Here is a 23,893-nt window from a genome sequence, read left to right on the forward strand (position 1 = left end):
TAAGTTTCTGGTATACGTTGGAAACCCAAATGCATTGCCCTTTTTAATAGGACTGCTAAGCGCTACGCATAGATGGTGCAGAAAAACTATAAATAATTTACATAACGACAAATAATAGGCATTATTCTGCAAATATGATCCAAAAGCCATGGACCATTAGGAGAAAAATCCAAGCAGATTGTCTTTCATTTGCACAAGGGCTTCAATCATCTGACGGGAAAGCAGCTGTTTTTGCATGAAAAGATGGTTTTCTTTTTCCCAGCGTGTGCCAAATAAACAAGTCATGGAAAAATATGAGACCGTTGGCAGTGTCTTGTAGGCTATCATTTCATAGGAGAACACTTCCCATGTTGAGATTTCTGGATTTTGCCAAATGAAGCATTCCTGTGGTAAATCAGTCAGGCTCAAGGTGATGGAACTCTCTTGGTCGTGTGCTGAACTTTAGGAGTTAAACTGTAGGGTAACAAGTGATTGAATTGAACAAACCATGGGGCCCAACAATGTATTTCTTACTTTTCAGTTTATGACCATATTCAATCCTAGAAATGGAGTATGCAGAACTTGGAAGTTTGACTTGCTGAGGGTCATAATGCCACAAAGCCGACCTTTTATCTGCCATCATATATTGAAATTTGAAAATTTTAAGGATGAGACATAATAATTCAATCTGCAACCTCGATACTGAAATTTGAAGAATTTGAGGATAACATATTAATTCCATAAGGATCACAAAAATAGGACAGGATTCAGATGATTCAACCAATAGAAGAATTTTAATATGCATTTGTGCTATTTGTTTTCCTGATACAATGGAGCAATTCCTTCAGACAAAGAGATTTTTTACAACTTTGCAGAGTGCAATGCTTCTCAAACCTTTTCATTTTGAGCATCAATGTTCCTCACAGGACCCTTGAACCATTTTCTTGCATCCAAGGCCCACCACAGCATGATCAGTGCCAAAGCCACGCCCAGGGCAATCGGAGCATAGTTGAAATTTGCCCATTCAATGGGGTAAAAGGTGGGCAGCAGGAAGACACAGCAAGTGTAACATATCCACAGAAAAGCTACCAAACATACAGGCCTACTTGCTCTGCCCAAGTAAAATGGACCAGGCTTGAAATTGTTTTCTGCCATGATCATTCTTGCAAAGATTGGAACAGCATAGCCACCAACCCATCCAATTGTACATATTGAAGTAATTGCAGTGAAAACTACATTCACTTTCAGAATCGGGAGCCCTAGCAGAATGCAGATGAATGCACATAGCCATACTGCATTTGATGGTACCTTATATTTAGGATGAACGCGGCGCCAAATGGTTGAAAAAGGGATGCCACCATCCCTTGAGAGAGCATACACCTGGAAAAATTAAAGTTCAGAAGAGTTGAAAAGTGCAGATAGAAATTCTTGTTCTAACAAATTGACAATGGGAGATATGCTTGTATGAAGCATGAATATTCAATTTGAAAATTGAAATGTCAGAATACACAGATAGCCAGCTATGAGCAATGGCAAGCCACTGTGGATATACTTTATATCATAGATGAAGCAGATGGTGATCTTACATACCACTCTAGCGGCACTTGTGGTAATTGAAAGGCCACCAAAGAAGAATGATCCCCAGATGATGAAAAGAAGAATTATGGCGCCAGTTGAACTATGGTACCTCCCATAAAATGCATCATAAAGTATCTGCGCAGGCACAAAAGTGCCGGCTGTCTCATTACCTTTATCATACAGGTAACTTGGATTCTGCATTAAATTGTATCAAATGTCAGTCGGTTATGAGCGCTAAAAGGCACCACATTGTTTTTGAGGTACGATAAAGACAAAAACATTATCATCCAATTTCTCTAGACTTACTTGAATGCTAAAAGTAAGAGCTAAGATGTAAGCCCATCCAAAGACAGATATGATGCCAATGCTTGAGAGTATTGCAATTGGCCCATTTTTGTCTGCGCCCCTTGTTTCCTCTGTGAGATGTGCTGCAGCATCATAACCATAAAGGGAATACTGACTAACCAGAACTGATAGTATAGCGGCATAGGCTTTGCTTCTTATTCCAGTTGATTCTGGAGCAGTCTCAAAATGTGTGAAAACGTAGGATGCAGACTGAGTCGTCAATGCAACTAGAGGAAGCATTATGACTATTACCAGACCACCAATAACCTGCACTATTTTTGTGGCTAATGAGAAAATATTCAACCATATAATAATGCGATCAGAGCTAATAAGAATCAGTCAGAACCTTGCATTGTTATGTCAGCTGTTAAATATTATTGGTTTCAAATAATAGGCTAGCTTCTGTATGACAGTACCACTGTCTAGGAACAAGATAGCTGTTTTATAAGTGATGCATGTCTATGCACATAGGCAACTTGGGAATATGATACCTAATGTTCTGCCAAATATTTAAAAGAAAAGGGAATCCAACATCTATGCTATGTTTAATAATAAATTAATAATAAGAAACTTCAAAAACAATTTTCCAAAAATCCAATTCTCTCATTCATTGAGAACCTGAAGGACAAATACTATTGTGAAGAAACAAAGGAAGTTAACAATTGACAGTACACTCATTTGAAGATGATTGTGGAAACAAAAGAAATGATATTATTTGCATCCTAAGTGGAAATTTATTCCTTCACTAAATTATCTAAGCAGTTTCTCTTTTGTTGGTCAAAGTAGTAGGGATAATGAAAATTTGAAATCATATTCTAAGATGACAAAACAGAAATTTTAACAAGAGGAGATGCATCTTTTATCAGCAATAGATGCATGAAAAACCCAATCAATTTCAGCATTTATTAGAAACAGAACATTAGGATTGATCAGGAACTCCAATAAAAAATCTCCAATCAATGAATAGAAGAACTTCAGAATCGAAATGGCACCTGCCACCAGATGGAGATAATGTCAATAAATGCAATGACATCCAAGGCAAATGTGTTGAGTACTGCCCATATAACGGTAAGTGCCATGTACATGCACAGGAACACGCCACGCGGAGCTAAATATCCACCACCTTTATTTGTACCAGTGCTAAGTAAAATGATGCTTTGTAGTGTCTGTGAACCTGCGTAAGCCTGTCAAATAGACAAAGTAATGAATAAGGTTAACAAAGAAAAGGTAAGAATGCAGTGAAGGGGATCTTAAATGACAAAAGCTTGCGGATAATTTCTTATAAAGAAGTAATGAGAGTTACTTGAGTGCCAATCCCAGCAATGAGGCCAATAGTCTCTAACCAAGCACAACACCATGAAGCAAATGGACCCCATTTTGGGCCAGCTAAATGTGCAGCCCAAAAGTACAGTGAGCCTGTTGTCTGCACACAAACAGAACAAACATAGCTATAACTTATCAAATACCAAAATAAAAGAAACAAGAAACCAGAGCCACTAAATCGCCAACAAATGGATAAGGCGTCTAGTTTGCTTTTAGATGAGTTTCATGACTAGAAAATGAGTAAATGCAAAATTTGACCAAAAGGAATTCGAATGTTCAAATAGGCATGGGAAGTAAAAACGTGTCGAGAAAGAACCAGAACTTGTAAAACATTTCCAACATTAGACAAGGACATCGTGACATCCCCGATACGGGATAAGGATGATTATGAACACCTGGAAACTTCTTGATCAAATAGCTCCGTCATCAACCCACATTCTTGTGAATGTGTGAATTCTTCGAAAGTGAAGGACAAATGAAGACTCGTTGTGAAAGTGAAGTTTCAGAATCTGAATAGCTGCAATAGATGTATCAACAATTAAGAGAAAAGTTTTGCAATCCTGATTTTCATGGAGAAGGTGGCAACCATAGATTACTTTATTACGCATACAACGTCCACCGTTCATTCATTCAGGACACGGAGTGATGATGGATAACTGTTACTTGTTGACGGTAATCCTTCTTCAGCTATTGTTACAAAATTCAGCAGAACACTGAGAAAGGGAGACAGAACATATCCCTCGGGATTTGAACAAAAACGACAAGGGAAGTAGGAACAACGACACTTAACTACATGAAGAGGAGCGGAAAGGTGCAAACGGAATAAGGAACAGAAAAAGGTCAAGATCAAATCCCGTTTATCTTAAACTGAGTAAGCGTCGACCCCCAACATCAACTAAGCAGAAACTTCAAACTTCATGCATGCCATGGATTAATAAGAAAGCCTCAAATACAAAGTCGAGAAACAAACATCAAAGTAGAGGAGCACAAACCGGGAACGAGGAGCAGATCTCCGACATGGCGACCCCCACGAACCACGTGAAGAAGGTCACCACAACCCATCCCCAGACAAGGCTAGCGGGCCCAGCGTACAACAAACTCGATCCGTAAAGCGGCGTGATACCAGTGAACAGAGTCATGGTCGAGAAAGAGATGGCAAGCGTCTTGAAAAGGGTCTGAAATTCACCAAAAAACACAAAAATGATCGAGTTAGACTACAAACCCAAGAAGGCCCAAGTCAGTATCTGTCACAGAGAATCAGAAAAAGGCCTCAAACTTCCAAAAAACACAAAGAACAGAAGATGGCAGGCGGCAAAACAACACACCATCTCTCGTCTGAGCTCCTGCTTGTATCCCAGCTCATTGAGACGCTTCTCTCCGGAATCCATCCCGTCGGTGGCGTCGGATGGAGTGTCCCAGGCCATGATGGATGGTGAAAGGAGAGAGAGAAGCAATGAGGGGAGGAATGATCGAGCAAAGAGAAGTGTGGGAGTGTCTAATAAAGAGTGTGGAAGGAAGGAGGAAGGATGCTGCCTACTGTGAGAACCCAACGCAGACGAATTCTTTGAACTTTTTCTGAGGAGGACGTGTGGGATCCCACAGAAAGGGAAACTCTCTCTCTCCTTAGCTGTGATGGGTGGTTGGAAAAGGAAAGAGCCAGCTTTGAAGGAAGATCCAAAATTCCGTTAAGTTGACCGAGGTTGTCCAAAATACCCTTGCCGTCGCTTTCTTATGACATCATAAGTGGACTGGGCAAAGGAGTTAGGAGTCGAGGAGTGTGGTATCCGATCCGTTAAGGGATTTGGATCTCGAGTATCAAATTCAAGATCTGCTCCATAAAAATTAGGTCCAACGCAGCTTGACTATAAATGAACCGGGTTCATATTGTGTACCAAACCTCTTAGCAGTATCCGAATAATTTCATGATCTAAGTTCTAAATTTTTATTTCTGATACGCAGATTCTTTAGCATTTACACAATAATTAAGAAACCCAGTTTTTTTTTTAATATTTTGTTAATATTTCTGGAAACCTTTTAGACTATCCGAGTTTGATCATGTAAATTTTTTGATTTCTCGTTTGGAATTTCAAATAGTAGAACAACATTTTTTCCTTGTGATTTTTCTTTTTGAAAACTTTTGGTGGCATATGTAGTTTATGGATTTTAAGCATTGACTGCTCTTTCCTTTTTTTTGGGTATCTAAGTTTCATGATATAATTTTTTTTTTGTCTTATCATGTCTGCATTCACTATCAATAAATGATCATTTTAAGATTTTATTGAATAATGAATTAAAGAGAAAAATGTACGCTTGGTCATCCTGGGTCGACATCTAAAACTTGAATTTGAATTCGGTTTGATTAAATTAAAAATATTTTTTTAATATAAAATAATATATATATTAAATTATAATAAAATATATTATATATAAAATTAATAAAATATGTATTAAAAAAGTCTTATCGGTTTGAATTGGGTTTAATTGGGCCTACTCGGAATAGCTCGAAAACTTACGGAGTCGGCTTGATTTTCGTGCTCGAGTCAGGCCTGATGTCGAATAGCTGTCGCGTACCCACACCCAACCTTAAAAAAATGGGTTTAAAATAGAGTTGACCCTTGATCCAAATAAAAAACAACTAAATAAATGGTAAGTACCAGATCTATGGTTCAGATTTGGATTATATAGGAGCTTTCCAATCCGCTCTGTTGTTATTGGATCGGGTAGTCCGTAGCGACGTTGTTTTCTTTTAACGTGCTTGTTTAAAAGGGTGCATAGGCCGGGTCCAAATCCAAAAGGGCAAAATTGAAACGACAGAAGTGAGTTAAATTCTCACACGAAATTCGTGGGCACGTGTTGCGAAGTTTTCTCTTGGCGGAAAAACGTCAAAATTTTAAGTCAAACACATGGCCATGGGTTTCAATTTTATAAATACATTTAATTGGGCATGGCAGATAAGGTTGATGAGAGTTGGGCATCGGTACTCGGCTCAACTCGGACGTAAAAAAAAAAAAAAAAAAAAGCACTGAATTATCGGGCCAATATTTCGATGGGTTCGATAAATTATCCGGCCGACTCCTGTGGGCCCGACAAGTTTGGGTGGACTCGATTTTTTTAATATTTTTTATTAATTTATATGTATGTATATAATATTTTTATTATGATTAATTATATATATTTTTTAATTTAATCAGGCCTAACTAGAGCTCGAGTTTTAATGGTCTGGTAGGGCTAGGGGCGGAGGGAAGGGAGGCCCGCCTAAGCTATGGCCCTACCCTCACAAATGGAAAAAAAAAAAATTTACATTAAAAAAAATATAATTTTTTAAATGCGTAATGTATTTTTTAGAATTGAATTCAATTTGACCATCTAAAAGTTGGACTGTCCACCCTTTTTTAAAGAAAATTCTGGCTCGGCCCTTGGGTAGGGCCAACCCCATGGTGGACTCATAGCGTTAAGTTTCTATTTAAAATTTTTATGATGTCAACTTTGGTTATGCCGGTTAAAGCGCAATGAGTTCGGCTTTCAACCGAACGGTCGGTCTTTTCAGTCGTCCAAAATATGCGATGGTGACTAATCTAAAAGATTCTTCAAAGGAGAAAACCATTCTAATATGAAACCTGGAGAGCAAGTGGTTTTTTTTCAAGTGAAACGAATTGACAAAGAAAATCAAAAGATTAATAAGAAAAGTTTAAGAACTAAATTTAGTTTAATTCCATTCAATTTTCTAACCCACGTTATAATTTTAAATTGAAAATGTTTTATAAGACAATTACTGGTAAATGCTTTACAAGACAATTTTTGCATACCTTTTATCAAATCAATTAAAATTTTTACAATTATTTGGTCAATTAAAATTATCAAATCAATTAAAATTTTTACAATTATTTTGTCATAAACCCTGTCCGGGAAAATAACTTTGAATTCAAATACACAAGCTACAAATCTGTGCCTGAACTTTTACAAGCAACCAAACTTAGATATAAGCAAAAATCTCTGAATTGAATTAACTAATGAATTTAAGATCATTTATTTATTTTTATTAATAGTAAGGCCGGGAGCCTACGTACTCATTTATTGGACTTTAATTTCCAAGATCATTTAATAAGTTCAATTTTAGGGAATTTCCATTTAAGGAGTCACTTGTTTACTTTTGTGATATGGGCCTCTGGGCAACTAGCAATTGTGTAACTAAAATACTATTTTTATTATCCTTTAGCTAAAATGCAATTTATGATGAAGAAAATGGAAATGAGAATGCTGTCTTTCTTTCATAAAATGTAGTAAGAATGACTTTTAAAGTAAAGCCAGAGATATCTAGATACTTTTGAAAATGTCACCATATTAATTAAAAAACGAAAAAAAGAAGAAAAATATGAGCGATATTTTTGAAAAGCATTAAAAAAATGAATTCATCACTAATTTATCACGATTTTTCATTTATTTTTTTATTTTTTGCTTTCTTTTGTTTCATTGTATTGTTTTATCAGATCATTTTAACAAGATTTTTTTTTATATTTTTAATTATTTTATTTTTACCTAATTTTTTTAATTTTTTTCTAAAACTAAGACAACTTTTTTTTGAAAAATAACTTTTTATTAAAGATACTGATGAAAAACTTTGCCGATAAAAACTTAAAAACAATATTTATTACATAAAGTTGAAACCCAAAACTTTTTAGATTGCATTTGATAGCCTCAAATTTGAAAGTCAAGACTAAAGTATGTTTAGAGATATCAAATCTCAATAGAATGAATTTGATGTTAAAAATTATAAATTTAAGGTCCTAAATTGGGGAACCCAAGAAGGCCCAAATAAATAAATTTAAAAAAAATTTATATATCATATATAAAAATTTTAATTTAACTGAGTGTCTCCTTTTTGTCGTCAGAAAAAGCATTGAAGAGTTGGATCTGGGGGCGCCGATCGCCGGCGTGCACCGGCGGAGTAATACACGTGCAGCCGCCGATTGTAGCGGTCGGCCCGCGTTTGGAGGACATTACAGAATCGAGAAATCGTCTCTTTTGAAGTTCCCTATCTCGCATTCAATTTAATCAGGTTCACAGAGAATTAATTTTTTTATATTAAGTTCAAATCCAATTATCATGAAATCGATACTCACATATAATCAGGACACATCGTTATCAAATTTAATTAAAAAAATATTGAACTGAGTTGAGTTTGACACCATGCGTACAATCTGAACTCAACTATCTGTTGGACTCAATTTTTTTTTATTTTACAAGTTTGACTAAATTAAACCAATTTCATTTATTCGCGAATATCCTGTGTGGTCAACAAGCCCACCGTCTGCTTCTAGTCAGCACTGTCGTCGTGCCATCGCCTCTTCGGAGACAGACGTCCGTCGGAAGTTTTCCGGCCAACGTGTTTCCACTGGAACATATACATGTGGTGCCTCACCATAAGCAACACCATTCACATGGCTACACCATTAAACGGTTCCATGTCTGAAAACTTTTAGCGACAATTTTAAATTTTTTAGCTATTTGACCATCGTTCTTCATGCATTTGTTTATTTGTTTTTTTTTATTTATTTTTATTTTTTTTATCAACGGGCTTGTGGCGTAGCTGGTTGAATTTCAAAATTTTGACACGAGTCAAAACATATTTTTTATATAAATTAAATTAAAATTTTTAAAATTTATAAGTAAAACTTTGATTTTTTTTTTTATCCTGAACAACCTCCTTTGTCTTTGCCCCTGAATGCATATAAAACAAGTCTCAAGTTTAATTCTTGTGGGCGATATGTGTTACTTGACCATGAGGTAAGGTTGAAGGTGATGTCAAACTAATTTTGACGGACTTGCCCGATGGAGACTATGCCTGTGCTTGAAAAAACCGGCCTGGGTCGGTCCGATGGGGCTTGATTCAGCTTGATTAATTTGTTATTATTAAGTTTCGAGCTTCGGACTGACCCGGGCCCGACTCTTATAGGGCCGGGCCGGCCCAATGCCCAGGTCTATGTCAAAGGACAAATGTTGGGGTTGCACTTGCACACTCTTTCTTCCATTTCACCAAATGAAAATAAAAAACAGGATTATTAAGATAATCAGCCACTCCTGTCCAATATATTCACACTTGCCATGTGAATAGGAGCCAAAAGAGTTGACCGCAGGGGCGGAAGGAGGGGGGGGGGGGGGGGGGGGGGCCACCTACGCCATGACTCCACCCCAATCAAATGAAAAAAAAATATAATGTAAAAATTGATTTTTTTTTTTTTTTGCCTTCATGTATTTTTTGAATGGTTGTTCAATTTGGCCCTACCCAAATCCAACCCCCAAAAAATAAAAAACTTCCCAATATATTCACACTTGCCATGTGAATAGGAGCCAAAAGGGTTGACTCCAGGGGTGGAAGGAGGGGGAGGCCACCTAGGCCATGGCTCCACCCCAATCAAATGAAAAAAAAAATATAATGTAAAAATTGATTTTTTTTTTTTTGCCTTCATGTATTTTTTGAATGGTTGTTTAGTTTGGCCCTATCCAAATCCAACCCCCAAAACCCAGTCTTCATTTGGCCCATACTTGAAAAAAATCGTAGCTCTGCTTTTGGTTGACAGTGTGTGTGTATATACATATATATATATATATATATGTGTGTGTGTTTTAAAACATGACTCTAACCTTTAAGTAAAACACAGAGACATCAAATATGAACTCTCCACTCACATTTAATCTTCTTTCTAAATGTATTCTCCCGCAGTTTTTTGCATAGAAAATGATTATTGGATTCTCTTGATAGTGAGCTCTCTCCAATGAAGGATGGTGGGAGGGAGGCTCCCCACCAGAAGGAATCATATGTACATGATAAAAAAGATGTATAAAACCAGGGTGACAAGGACGCCATGCATTAATTTTTAAGTGGTAAGCAAAAAAAAAAACGAGAGTTGTGACAGCCCCTCACAAGTAATGAAAAAACCAAACAAAGCCAAGAAAGGGCTTCAAACGGCCTATGCCAAAACACATAATTGAGCATATAAAAGGATCAACTTGTGTAGTATCTGTATCTGTCAAAAGAGTCTGAGCAGTCCCGTGCCAGGGAACCGATGACTGTGGTCAGCTAAAAAACTCCATTTCTCATGTCAGTTCCTTCTACCTTCGATAATAGACTTGAGGCGCCTGATCCATTCTATATTGTTGGAATGGATGGGAAAATTAGGCTGGTGGAATGCACAGTTTTCCCCCACTTGAGAAAGTTAAATTCCGTATCATCTACACCATAGCATGTTTCTAGGAACAAATCATGTTTAGACCACTTGGCGATTTTGAGTGAGAATTTTATTTTCATGTGCCAAGAAAAAGCACCACTTGGCTCTCTTGGAATTACTCCACTACACTATCCTACTTTCCTCCACATATCAACAAGCCTCTTTGTCATGATTTTCTCATAAATCATGCTCAGACCTCGGCATTGGGCCGGCCCGGCCCTGCCCAGACCCACCCAGGTTAAAAAAACAAATCGGGCCAAATTGGGCCCCATCAAGCTGATCTGGGCTAGCCTGATACATTATCAAACCGGCTCGAATCGGTTTTGTCGAACCAAGTATCGGGCATCCGTCCGGAAACAACTTATCCATACCTTGTGGGACCTTCACTTGAGTTATAACATGCCTCATCCAGACATTATCAATTTCAGTTACATCCAGACATTATCAATTTCAGTTACTAAGCTCTTACTGCCTGGAGAGATATTGAGGGGGGGAGGGCTCTGATCTAAGTCACACTCAGTTGAAATATGAATACAAAAATTATGGATACCTGACAACTTTAGAAAATGTGAGTCTACGACATGATTTATGCATGTATAAATACAGAAAATTATAAAAAAATCAAATTAAATACAACATTTAAGTGAACAAATGATACAAATAAAAACATGAACATAAATACTAACTCTCATAAACAGAATGAAATTTTACACCGGATGAAAACATACACAAGTGTATCCAAATACTTACTACCGCGAGGAAACCACATGTGCATTAAGTTCTAGCATGAAACCTATGGTTTTAAATTAAAGTACGTGGATCTCATATAACCTCAGATTTTACATTGGTGACCAACAAAAGCAGCCTATAAAAACAAGCAATCGAGTTTTTTTTTTTCTCCTAATTTTGATCGGCTAAAGCGAACAAAAGACGTTCCATGTTTTTGAAGCATTGTGCTTATTCATATACTTACAAAAGACGTTCCATGTTTTTGGAAAAATTTCAAAAACACACTAGTCATATTGTTGAAGTACAAAAACAAGCCCAGTGTTTCGATATTGTAAAAAAGTATTCTTAAAATTTTCAGAGTAGCTGGAAATGGTTTGATGGTTATATACATCTCTCTATTCCATTTTGATATTAAGTGGGTGGTAATTGTGTTTTTCTTCTTTTCCTTCTCAAAAACAGAATTTATATGGATCAGCTTGAGGTCTTATGGCTCTTCAGCTGGGCATCGGCCTGGCCCGGCCCAGCCTGATAAGAAGTCAGGCTTGGACTAACCAGACACTCAAAACTTGATCCTAGCTCGAGACCGACCCGATTAAATTACAAAATATATATATTTAATATAAATAATATATAAATATAACTAATTGTAATAAAATATTATAATTATATATAAAAATAATAAAATATATATTAAAAAATATTATGGAGTCCGAGCCCAGCCCGATAATTTCGGGTCCTTCCGACTCGTTAAATTACATTGAGCTTAATTAGATGTGTTCTGCATTAAATGCTGCATAATTTCTGATGTTTTTATAATAAAATTTAACTGTGCTTTCCATTAAACCAAGAATTTTCTATATATGTTCAGAATTTTTTATTTTTTTAAAAAAAGAAGTTATAATTAAACCAGACGGTTAGGTTATTCAAGAGTGCCATCTGTCAATTTCTATTTATTCTAAATGTTATTTTTAAGATTTTTGTTGAAACTATTTTTTATACATTTTCTTATTTATTTTTAAAATTAATTTTGAAATATATCCACTTACCCATCGAACCCGCCGGCTGGTTTTCCAATGGCCGAATTATCACCGACTTCATTGATCGCTCTCTCTCTCCACATTCAACACTGAAGCTGAATTTTGGGGATCGAAACAAACAGAGCATCCGAATTCAAAAATTGGTGTATTGTTGAGTTAGTTCTAATTTTTTATATTTGTCAAAAAGTAAAAAAAGGCAGATAACTAGTTTATTTGATAAAAAAATTGTTTAGTAATTATATATATTTTTTTCACCAAGGTATCACACACTTATGACCTGTTTGGTTGGAAGGAAGGAAAAAAAAAATAAATGGAAAAGACAGATAATTCTGTGTTTGGTTAATCAGAGGATGTTTAGATGTACAGAAAAAAAAATGGAAGAAGTGAAAAGGAAACAAAGCTTCCAATCCCCTAAAAAAATAGAAAGAATAGATGGAAAATGAAATAATGACACTCTTTTGTTTATATATGGTTTTTTTTTTCTCTTTTCTTAAAAGGCATTGAAGAATATGAAATTTAAGATTATAATACTATTATGGAGATTAAATGGACGGTTCTTGTCCCTCCGTTTTTTTCTCTCATCTCTCTCTCTTTTGTTCTTTTTTTTCTATTATTTGTTTTTACAACCAACATTTTTTATTAGCTACATACATATGCATGACCTTTTAACATTGGACCCCACTCTATGTTTTTTTGAAGCTCCCACAATTAAATATTTAAAAGTAAACATGCATATGGTAAAATATTTTATGTAGTTACTTATATTGAAAGGCCTATCAAGTTACAGGGATACAATATTTAAAAGTAAAAATAATTTGCATCGATGACCCACAGTTAATATAGAATTTCAAAAAAGGGTTAATATTCCAACGGTTCAAACTTTAACCTTGCCCATCAAACATTGGATTTTAAGTCTTCCATTATTTTGAAAATTAAGAGATGCATGCATACCCTTAATACTTGATCAAATCAATTGGAGCAATGATCGGGACAAGGGCTGGTAGGCGACCACTTTCTATTTTAAACTCTCATGACATCATTTTTTCATATTGCAAAAGGAAAAGTTGGGAAGAGGAGGAAGGTAACATGCTGTTTTAAACTTTTAAATTTCTTTCAATTTTTTTAATGTCAAACAGTTTTGTATTTTTTTATTTGCTGCAAATTTATTTATCTTTTGATGTTTGTGTTATTAGTTTCTCACTTGTTTTATTTTTTTTTTTTAAAAAAAAATTGTAAAAATCTACCGTATTTTTCTTATATTATTTTTGTTTTTTTCAAGATCACCGTATTAAACCCAAGAAAAACCTCACCATTTAAAACTCTGAGACATTATTTGTGACTATCGTTGAAACATAGCAGAAGCCCTACCCCGAGACACTGAAAGCAGCTCTAATCCTTAAGATATGAAAGAAAGGTGAGAGAAGGGCTTTAGTCTGCACTCAAACAATAAGGTTTTCTTCCCAATGTGTGAATATTTTTGTGCAATTATAATATAAGATTCAGAACCTTTTTTTTTTTTCAAAATTCCAATTGTGGGAATATGAGGTCCACCTTCAGCTGTCTAGGAGAGAATTTCAACTTTGAAGCTAAAAGTATTTAAACTGCTGATTTTCAATTTCACCATAACAAACAATGTTAAAAAGAAGAATTAAAAAAAAAAAATCCTACAGAGCGTGATGCTACTTCGTATCGAAGCACATTAACTTGAATTGCGAACATCAATCAAATTAAATTTGACCTCCTAAAGGTCAAGGATATTCTGCCTAAACCCGGCTGAGGAAGAGTTAAGAGGAGTAAAATACAACTATTTTTAAAAATTGAAGGGATTCGGTCTTACTCATAAGCGAAAAAAAGGATTGCTTTAAAATGACAAAATACCTTTCCAGTCACAACCGTGGAATACCACCCTAGAATTTTTTGGTTACCCTATAAATTGCAAGCCAGTTTTGGAAATTTTGATCTTATTTTCCACAATAGAGAAACTAGAACAATGAAAAATTTTAAGGTGGTAAAAAATCTTTGAACCAATGTTGTCAAAAAGTAATTAATAAAAATGGACGGGTATGATCCTAAATACATTGACCAATACAATTTTGACCATAGCCATCAATCACTATAGACAATGCTGTTAAGCAAGGGTGGAGCGAGGATTTTTTTTAGGGGTGGCCCAAACAGTCCAACTCCTCTAGATCTGAGTGGGACCAAACTGAACTCGAATCCAAACAATACATAACGCAACTAAAATTTTTTATTTTTTTCAATGTAATTTTTTTTTTCAATTCGCTGAATGAGGCCATGGCCCAAGTGGCTCCCTTTCCTAAATGTGATAAGGCAAAGTGATGATGAGCTAAGTCTATGAAGCAATGCATAATGAACAAGTTTCAGCACATACAATATGATAACGTCCATAAAAATATTACAAAAAAATAAAATAATGTCCTAAGGTCGCTTTTGATGCAATCCCAAGGTCCAGGGGTGGAGAGAGGGGCCCGCCTGGGCCATGGCTCGGGCGAGCGCAGGATTTTTTTTATATTGAAAAAATCAATTTTTTTTTTTAATTTAGCCCGACACATCGCTCCTCTTAACCCGACCTGTCCACAACTTAATATTTAATATTTAAGCATGTATTTCAACTATCAAGACTCAATCAAGATCCTCCAAGCTTGCAAATAGATATATATATAAGGTCACATCAAAATAGTGGACATAAAGTTTTAGAAAGATAAAAGACAAATATAGAACCAACACCACCGGTTCAAACACTAAGAAGAACACTCTCTCTTTCATAAGTTCTTTGCTTGATATCCCTGTCGTCCTTCTTTTTATTTCTTTGCTTCGATTGGCGTTGCCGATCGATCTCTCTTAACTTTCATGACGGCTCGTACGAAGCAAACTGTCATAAATCCACCGGAGAAAACATTGAACCCTGTTATATGGGCGGTCCACATACATGAAATTTCATATGCTATTTTAATAATAACAAAAAAGTGTCTGATTAATACAAAAAGGAATAAAAAAAATCACAAAAAGAAGATTTTGAGATTTCATAAAGGTCAAATTTGTTAGTTCGTATAGTCCGTATATGCATATTGTTATGACCAATAGATTCCTCTAAAAACGTCTCATAAATATTTTATTATCTCATCAACATTGTCTCATACTTATGTTTAATGTTATTTCATACATCAGTTTGTTATCTCATTATCTCATGAATATTTTATTAACTCATAAACATTATTTCATGCTTATGTTTAACATTATCTCATACATTCGTCCGTTTTTTTATTATCTCATATTTTGTTATCTCATAAACGTTATCTCATACTTAGCGTATACTTATTTGTTATTTCATAACTATTTGTTATCTCATACACACATGCATATGCAATGTTTGGATATGAAAGTAAATATATATATTAATAATAGGGTCTGCATTCAACATACACTCGTTAGCGGCGTACATAATTTGCTCTCACGAAAGACTCCAGCAAAAGCACTTGCGTGCCAAGGCTGCCAGAAAACCTGCTATGGTGACTAGAGGAGTCAAGGAGCCACATAAGTTTAGGCAGGAACTGTTGCCCTTGAAGAAATAAAAAAAATAGTGAAGAGCATTGAACTGCATGCTCATCCAAATCCAAAAGTTGTTGTTCCAATGTCATGTTCATGAAATCTACACTTTTAAGATGATTATGAGGTCCCAGTGCATCTAGAGGGTGAAAGTACAACTCTACTAGAGAATGACATTGGATAAACTGGTTATACTGACACATGAGATTTTTGTTGGGTGACTATTATTGCGGAAGTGTCGTTCAAGGAACTTGAACTACAGAAACATTGTAGAAAATTAAGATGTTCAACTAAGCATCCGTTGTCATAAGTACTATCATTTTCTAACTTTTCTTCTACTTACAAGACTTGGTTGCTGAATATGTCACAGTATTTAGAGTTGAGAACTTATGAACAAACCAAAGATAATAAAAATTGGCAGCTAGAAATGCAGTCAGATATAGAAGGTCTTGAAGAAAACAATGCATGAGCATTAGTTTCACATTTTGTTGGTATATCACTGGCAAAGCTAGAAATTTTTCCTTAGTGAGGCCAAATTAAAGTTTTTAAATTTTGAGAGGAATAAAAATATCATTTTTCAAAACTTTTATACAGGACAAATGAAATTTTCTAAAATTTACATGTAATTTTTCTTTAAAAATTGAGGTGATGCCAGGACCCATTCATGCTCAATCAAAGGAAAATGGTGAAATAGAAAGTTTCAAGGAGTTTCTAGTAACCAAAAGTTTTTCATAGGTTTCCATAGGTAGAAGTCCTATACTTTTATGAGACTTTTGCTTTGGTGGCGAAACTTATGGGCTTTGGCAAGCTCCAAAAAACTAGTTTGCAAAACTTTTTGCTGCTATTATAAAGTGTGGTTTCCAATAGTCTAATGCGATTATTCTTTATTCACTCTTTTACATAGTGGCACATTTATAGTAGTACTTGCATAGGTTGGCGATATAATAATTTTTGAAAGTATTTTAGAGCGTGTTAAGAAGTTCATGCAATGCTTAAGTGCTAAAGGGTCGTGGTGAAACGCAACTTTTTTCTTCGACTCAAAATTTGCTAGATGGAAAAAAGGTATACACTTGTCACAATCCAAATATGTGTGATATTTTGGGGTTCTAGTGGAGAACAAATTTTGTATGCTACTATGTGTACACAATGAGCATACGTTGAGGGGTGAACCTTACTATTAATATGCATATTTGAATTGCATAACATTGCATATGTTCATTATCTTATACCTTGTTGTTATCTCATACCCATTGCATTGAGATAATGACAGAGGTTGAATAAGGTAATGATAAGCGTATGAAATACAATACAAACATGATATAACGACATATATATGAAATAATGACAAAGACATGAGGTGATGATAAGACTATGAGATAATGGGTATGAGAGAACAATATGGATATGAGATAACAACGTGAATGAGACATAAACAAAAAGAAAATGCTTCTTTGCCGCCCAAAGGAGTATATTAGCCATAACGATCTATAGATACAGATTGACACAATCATTGGTTCTAAACTTTAACAAATCCCAAAACCTTACCTTTTTTCGAGTTTTTTTTGTCCCTACAAAAGTTCTTTTTTCTATTAACCAGGAGCATTTTTTGTTATTACTATGTTGGCACACAAAAATTTCTTGCACTATGGGGCATACATAACTTACTTCCGTTTTATTAAGAGTTGTTTGACAATTGAAACACTTTATAAGTATTCTATTCATCTATCGTAAAAATTGGAGCAGATTTATAAAACAGTAGAACTAGGCATTTATAAATATGTCCAAATCTTTAAGAAAGATTCATAAAACAATAAAAACATGTTCCATTCGCTAAATGGCCCCTTAGGGGTTGTTTGGCGGTAGTAACGATTTGTTATTGTTCCTTGAATTTGAGACAAGTTCGTAAACCACTCTAACATTTTTTAAACAGATTATTGGATTAGTAACAAGCGGTTCTTATCACCAAAGATCCTCTTAGAGTCACATATTACCAAATCTAATCCATTGGAATGGATCACTACTTCATCCTTCATCCGGAAAAAAATTGAAGCAGTTAAATAAATGAAAAAAAAAACTCGATCTGGCTGTTAGCAACGATGATCCAATTTCTAATTGTTTTTGTGCAATTATACTATATAAATCAGGATTTTTTCTTCTTTCTTTTTCTCTTATTTCAATTGTAGGGATGTGAGCTTCACCTCCATGTCTTAAGATCTGTGAACTCTTTGACAGATTAGGAGAGAATTTCAACTTTATGCATGAAATCTAAAAACTGTTTAGATTGTTGAATCTTGATGATGATAAGCAGTGTTATTCAAGTTAGTACGTGAATGAATCAGTTGGGAATTCGTCAAAACTATTAACAAATTCATTTAACAAAACTACATGAAAAAATGCATAAAAATTAAATAAAAATAGCAATTTCTTAAAATGTATTAAATTTTTGGTGGATTAAAACTTAGTTAATACGTGACGCATCATGACAGACTTAAATCGGCCGTTGCGGGCCAATTCAGACAACATTGATTGTAAGTTGGGGTTAAAGCTAGAAATTTTTGATCGAAAGGAGAAGAGGCAGAAAGGAGAAGAGGCAGAGTAATATTTTTAAAATGTTTATAAGTACCAAACAATACTTTTCAAAAATTTTACGAGGGCCAACATGAAAATTGTAAAAAAGTGATCCAATCCTAGACCAACAGGCTATTATGAAGGTGTGAACAATTGAAAATTTTCTGCCTACTCAAAGAATGTGAACAATTGAAAATCTTCTACCTACTAAACCAGTCTCAGAGATGATGCTTGAAACCCGGGCTTAGGTTTGGGCTGGCCAACTCGGTTATAATAAAAATTTATTTTTTTAAAAATTAAAATTATTTTTAATATAAAATATATTTTTAATAATAAAATATATATTATTAAATAAAAATTTATTTAAAACATTATTTGGATCGAGCTCCCGTCCAACCAACCTGAGCCAGTCCGACCTCCATTGGGTTTTTAAGCCTGACTGAGACGAGACGAGTACCACCGGCGAAGAGGCCCTGCTCCCAAAAAAACCATATGGCTATTGGTCAGATAATGCTCCTTAATAACACGGTTAGCTCATATTTTTATGATTTTATCAACAAGCATTTTAAAAATACATGATAAAAAAAACCATACAGAAGTCACTCGAACTTTTTTATTTTATGCGGCTCCGACTCACACTCAAGCCCAATTAAAATGTCATATTACTAAATTACTTATATAATATATATTGTTCATATATTTTTCTATACAATATAATTATTCAAGTAAACAACTATAATATACATATTTATTTTTATATATATAATAAATTAAAAAATAATAATAATAAAATACCTTCACCTCATCGTTCCACTTAAATTTTTTAAAATATACCGCTACAACACTCACACCTGCACCCCATACACTCAGTTGACATAGCTTACGGCTGTCGGTCAAATAATGCTCCTCACTAATGCGTCGGCCCATATTGAATTATTTTTTATTTTCTATCAACAAGCATCTTAAAAATACATAACACGATAAAAATTGTTTTATTTTTCAAGCCCACAACGGCCGTACATTATTTTTTTTTAAAAGAAATAATTTCATTTGAAAGTGCATATTAGTAAGTCCCTTGTTTATTTTTCTGCTTAAAGAAAACGTATTTTTTTGAATTACTAGTTAAGCACCTAATTGATGTATTTTAAAAATGTAGGCCCACTAGGCGAAATGTTTTCCAAGGCCCTCCTGGTCGGCCTCCATCTGTCTATAGACAGATTCTCCGTTCCGCCCGTTCTTCGTCCTCATCGGAGGGGCAAAGAATGGCTGATGCGCTGCTTTCTTCGGTTTTGAACAAGTTGGAGCATCTCATTTCGGAGGAGGTTGGACTTCTCCTCAATGCCAAGGCAGAACTGGGCAACCTCAAGAGTGAACTGCAAGCAATTCGGGACACCATCAAGGCCGCAGACGGGCTGCCGTATTTCATGGTCGATGGAGTGAAGGACTGGCTGCAAAAGCTAAAGGAGGTGGGGTATGATGCAGAAGATGTTATCGATGAATACCGAGCCAGAATTGCCAGGAGTGAGTATCGGAAGGCTGCTAGCAAGAAAAAGGTAAGTGGCCTCCTTATCAATGCTCCTCTTTTCCTTAATAAGCATGTCAAGCTCCGGTACAAACTAGGAAAGGAAATCAAAGCCATAAATGAGAGGCTTTCTCAAATAGCAAAAGAGAGGCAACGCTATAATTTTGATGGATTTGCAAGGAAAATCAAAGAAGTTAACACCAATCGAAAGACCAACTACCTCTTGATTGAAAAAGATGTCGTGGGAGTGGGCAGGGAGTCTGATAAGGAGGCTCTCGTCGGGAAGCTAATGGTCGATGATGAGACATGCGGTAGTGTCTCAATCCTTTCAACTGTGGGGATTGGTGGGGTTGGGAAGACGACCCTAGCCAAGATGGTTTTCAATGATGAGCGGGTTAAGAAAAAATTTGGGGAATCCATGTGGTGGGTTTTTATTTCGCAGAGACCTAGAGCTGAAGATGTGAGCAAAAAGATACTAGAAGCAGTTAGAAAAGAGGCCATTAACATCTCCGAGCTGAACACTGTGTGTGAATTGCTCCATCCCGTGCTTTCAAGGCAGAAGTTTCTGTTGGTTTTAGATGACGTGTGGGATTTAGATTGGTGGGAACAATTGAAGCCTCTTCTCAGTGGCGGTGCCTGCGGAAGCAAGATCTTGATTACTACGAGGACCGCTCGTATTTCTCATGACATGAGGGCGGTTTATATGCATGAACTAGAAACGTTTACGTTCAAGGAAAGCTGGGATTTGTTTCTACAGAAAGCATTGAGGGATGGGGAGACAGACGAGGTCTTGGAGAGGCTAAACTTGAAAGATATTGCCCATGTCATTGTTAATAAATGTGGAGGGCTGCCACTTGTAGTTCAAACTGTTGGGAGTGTCATGCATTCGAAGGAAAGAAAAAGAGAGGATTGGAAAGTTATTAGTGACAGTAAAATTTGGGATTGGAAATTGCCTTCTTCATCCTCCCAAAGTACGTCTCTTCTTCCAGGGATTATATTAAGCTATGATGATCTACCATCTAGTCTAAAGTCTTACTTTGCCTACTTTAGCTTGCTGGAGAAAGGTGATACCATGTCGAAGGGGTCCTTTGTTGCAAATGCAATGGCACATGGGTTTGTTGAGGATAGTGGTGGAACAGACATGGAAGTTATTGCAGGCCAACAAATTGATGATTTGTTGGGACGTTGCTTGCTTCAACTAAAGGAGCCTGAAGAAGAACTCAGGTTGTTCATGCATGACGTTCTTCATGATCTAGCGACGTACGTTGCTGGAAGGGAATATTGCAGGTGCAGTAGTTCTATCAACGAACATACACGCCATTTGGCCGCAAGAGATTGCTTAATTTCACTTGACGAAATTGTTCTGCGATCAACTAAGAGCTTGCGGACATTGTTGTGTTGCGGAGGTTTATCAGGAAGCCCACTAGATAGGGATTTCAATAATTTAAAGAGGCTGAGGGTGCTAGATTTCTCTTATTCAACATTTTCCAAATTACCAGACTCCATAGGGGACCTAATCCTTCTAAAGCATCTTGGACTAAGGTACTCGAAGATAGAGGAGTTACCTCCTTCAATTGGAAGGCTCTACAATCTGCAGACTTTGCGCTTATGTGGTAGCAAGATAAAAAGTTTGCCTAAGGAAATTGGGGAACTATGCAACTTGAGGCAACTTGACTTGGAGGATACTTCTGAATTAGTGTTTGTGCCTAAAGGATTAGGCAAGCTTTCCTGTTTGCGTGAATTGACTAGATTCCTTATATGTGATGGGAATGGCACAGATGTTTCCGGTTCCAATATAAGAGAATTGAAAAATCTGAACAAACTCCGTGGGAAACTTGCTATAGAGTACTTGGAGAGGGTGAAGGAAAAGAATAATGCAACAAATGCTGAGCTACAGGAAAAGCACTACATTGAAGAATTGGAGCTTGCATATGGGAAGGCCATGGTTGATCAACTAAGCACACAAGAAGAAATAAAAAATGTGGCAGAAGCTCACAAATCTCTATTTGAAGAATTGCTACTTCCACCTAATCTTAAACATTTGACTGTGACACTATATTGTGGGAGGTTGCTTCCAATTACTTGGTGTTTATATGACAACCAAAGGCACCTAAAATCTCTGAAGCTTCAGAGCTGCGCTTGCATAGAAATGCTACCTAATTCCTCTATTCTCACAAGTTTGCATCTCTTCAAATGCCATCATTTAAGAGGATTGCCTTCATTTCCTTCCTTATTGGAACTTTTAATAGATCAGTGCGACGGGCTGAATCAACTGCCCATTTTGTCAAAACTTGAGACACTGAAACTGGAAAAGCTTGTCAATTGGGAAGGCAGCCTGGGATGGAGGGAGAGGCAATGGCATCACTGACCAAATTACAAGTAACCAACTGCCCAAAGCTGAGGAGATTGCCTCATTTTCCTGCACTCAAGCAACTAGACGTGATTAAGTGTGAAGTTTTATGTACTCTTCAGGAGACACAAGGGGATGTTGAGCTAGAAATGCCTGCCCTAACAGATCTGGTTATATGTGGTTGTAAAGAATTGTGTGAACTCCCTAGCATGCCCATTTTGAAGAAACTGAAAATGCAAGACTGCCATAGAATAAAGCAGGTCCCTATATTGAAAGAATTAGAGACTTTGGGAGCGTTTAATTGTGAAAATTGGCAAGGTTGGATGTTAAGAATGGAAAAGGATCCAATGCCATGCCTACAAGCTGTAGTAATAGACAGATGTCCCATGTTGAGGAGTTTACCCTGTGCTCCTGCTCTGAAATACCTGCAATTAAATGTCTGTAAGGAGTTAAATGCACTGTGGGATGAAAACGAGCCACCTGTAGGGCTTGAAATTCTTATAGTGGTTGACTGTCAACAATTGGCATTTTCACTCGATTGCTTGCTTCCGTTAATCAAACTCACTTCTTTGGCACTCTCTTGGTCCCCAGAAATCACCCAATCAAGCCCATCTCTCTCTGCATATCTTCAACGTCTCCTAGTTCTACACCTATATGGTGTGCCGTCACAAAATCCGTTGCCGGAATGGTTCTGGCATCTCTCCAGTCTTAAGGTGCTGAGATTATATATTATTACCGAGGGGAGAAGCTTGCCTGGCAAATGGCAGAACTTGAAGCAACTAGAGACCTTAGAAATAAGTTTTTGTCCTGAGCTCACTGCCCTCGATGGGCTCCTCATTAAATCACAAAAGCAAGATCATGAAGCCCCACACCAAGAGGAAACAAAATTCTCCATTCCCCCAAAACTTGAGCAACTGGAGATCAGAGATTGTCCCAAGCTAGAGTCATTGCCTAGCTGCCTGCAACAAATCCTCCACTTGAAGCACCTTATACTGGAGAGGTTACCGGAGCTGACATCTCTATCGCAAGAGATCATCATTCCCCCAAAACTTCAACTGTTGGAGATCAATGATTGTCCCAAATTCGGGTCATTGCCTAGCTGGCTGCAACACATCGTCCACTTGAGGAGCATAAGACTAAAGAAGTTACCGGAGCTAACATCTCTGCCACAAGAGATCACCACTCTCCGTAAGCTTGAACTATTAACAATTGAAGATTGCCCCAAGCTCAGTTCGCTGCCGGTGGACCTGAAGCATCGGTTGAGAAGGACATTGATCATCAAGGATTGTCCAGCACTAGAAGGAGGCTGAGCACACAAAAGATAGAGCTAGAAGTATGTTTCAAATCTATTTGTCTCCCTCATTTTTCGTTCCATCTTCAACTTAAACTATATCTTTTTCTTTTTTCAACTGTTTTCATCATCTTAAATTCTCATGTAATTAAGAGGAGATGTAAATAGCATTTGAAATTATGTCTGCCTCTTTACGAAAGTAAGAAGCAGATAAAGTTAGGACATGGTAGCGATTAAATTGTCAAGGAAAGCAAGTCTCCTATGAACTCGAATTACCATTCTTAGATCCCTTGTTTTTTATCAAACTCTCAACTAAAACTGAATTCAATTTGGAATCCAACACTTGATGCTAAGATCTGACCCATTTTGTGTTCGGAT

General features: G+C 36.3%; 1 protein-coding gene and 1 pseudogene across 1 annotated transcript; one reads left to right on the forward strand and one right to left on the reverse strand.

Moving 5' to 3' along the window:
• Positions 1 to 754: 754 nt before the first annotated feature.
• Positions 755 to 4,779, reverse strand: LOC116248038 (amino-acid permease BAT1 homolog). The gene is made up of 7 exons (XM_031620645.2): positions 4,551 to 4,779; positions 4,218 to 4,400; positions 3,206 to 3,325; positions 2,895 to 3,086; positions 1,864 to 2,169; positions 1,570 to 1,752; positions 755 to 1,359 (listed from the first exon to the last, which is right to left on the reverse strand). The coding sequence occupies exons 1-7, from the start codon at positions 4,647 to 4,649 to the stop codon at positions 868 to 870; spliced, it is 1,575 nt and encodes a 524-aa protein (XP_031476505.1). The 5' UTR covers positions 4,650 to 4,779; the 3' UTR covers positions 755 to 867.
• A 14,776-nt stretch (positions 4,780 to 19,555) lies between these two features.
• LOC116265946 (disease resistance protein RGA2-like) lies at positions 19,556 to 23,868 on the forward strand (annotated as a pseudogene).
• The last annotated feature ends 25 nt before the right edge of the window (positions 23,869 to 23,893 follow it).

The sequence above is a fragment of the Nymphaea colorata genome, chromosome 1 (assembly GCF_008831285.2).
Source record: "Nymphaea colorata isolate Beijing-Zhang1983 chromosome 1, ASM883128v2, whole genome shotgun sequence".
Lineage (NCBI taxonomy): Eukaryota > Viridiplantae > Streptophyta > Magnoliopsida > Nymphaeales > Nymphaeaceae > Nymphaea > Nymphaea colorata.

Bases quoted from the DNA above. Each gene is read 5' to 3' on its own strand.
- LOC116248038 (XM_031620645.2), bottom strand. From the start codon at position 4,649: ATGGCCTGGGACACTCCATCCGACGCCACCGACGGGATGGATTCCGGA. The intron at 3,087-3,205 runs GTAACTCTCATT...TCTATTTGACAG, and splicing joins TTGCTGGGATTGGCACTCAA to GCTTACGCAGGTTCACAGAC. The intron at 2,170-2,894 runs GTGCCATTTCGA...AAAATAGTGCAG, and splicing joins TTATCTCCATCTGGTGGCAG to GTTATTGGTGGTCTGGTAAT.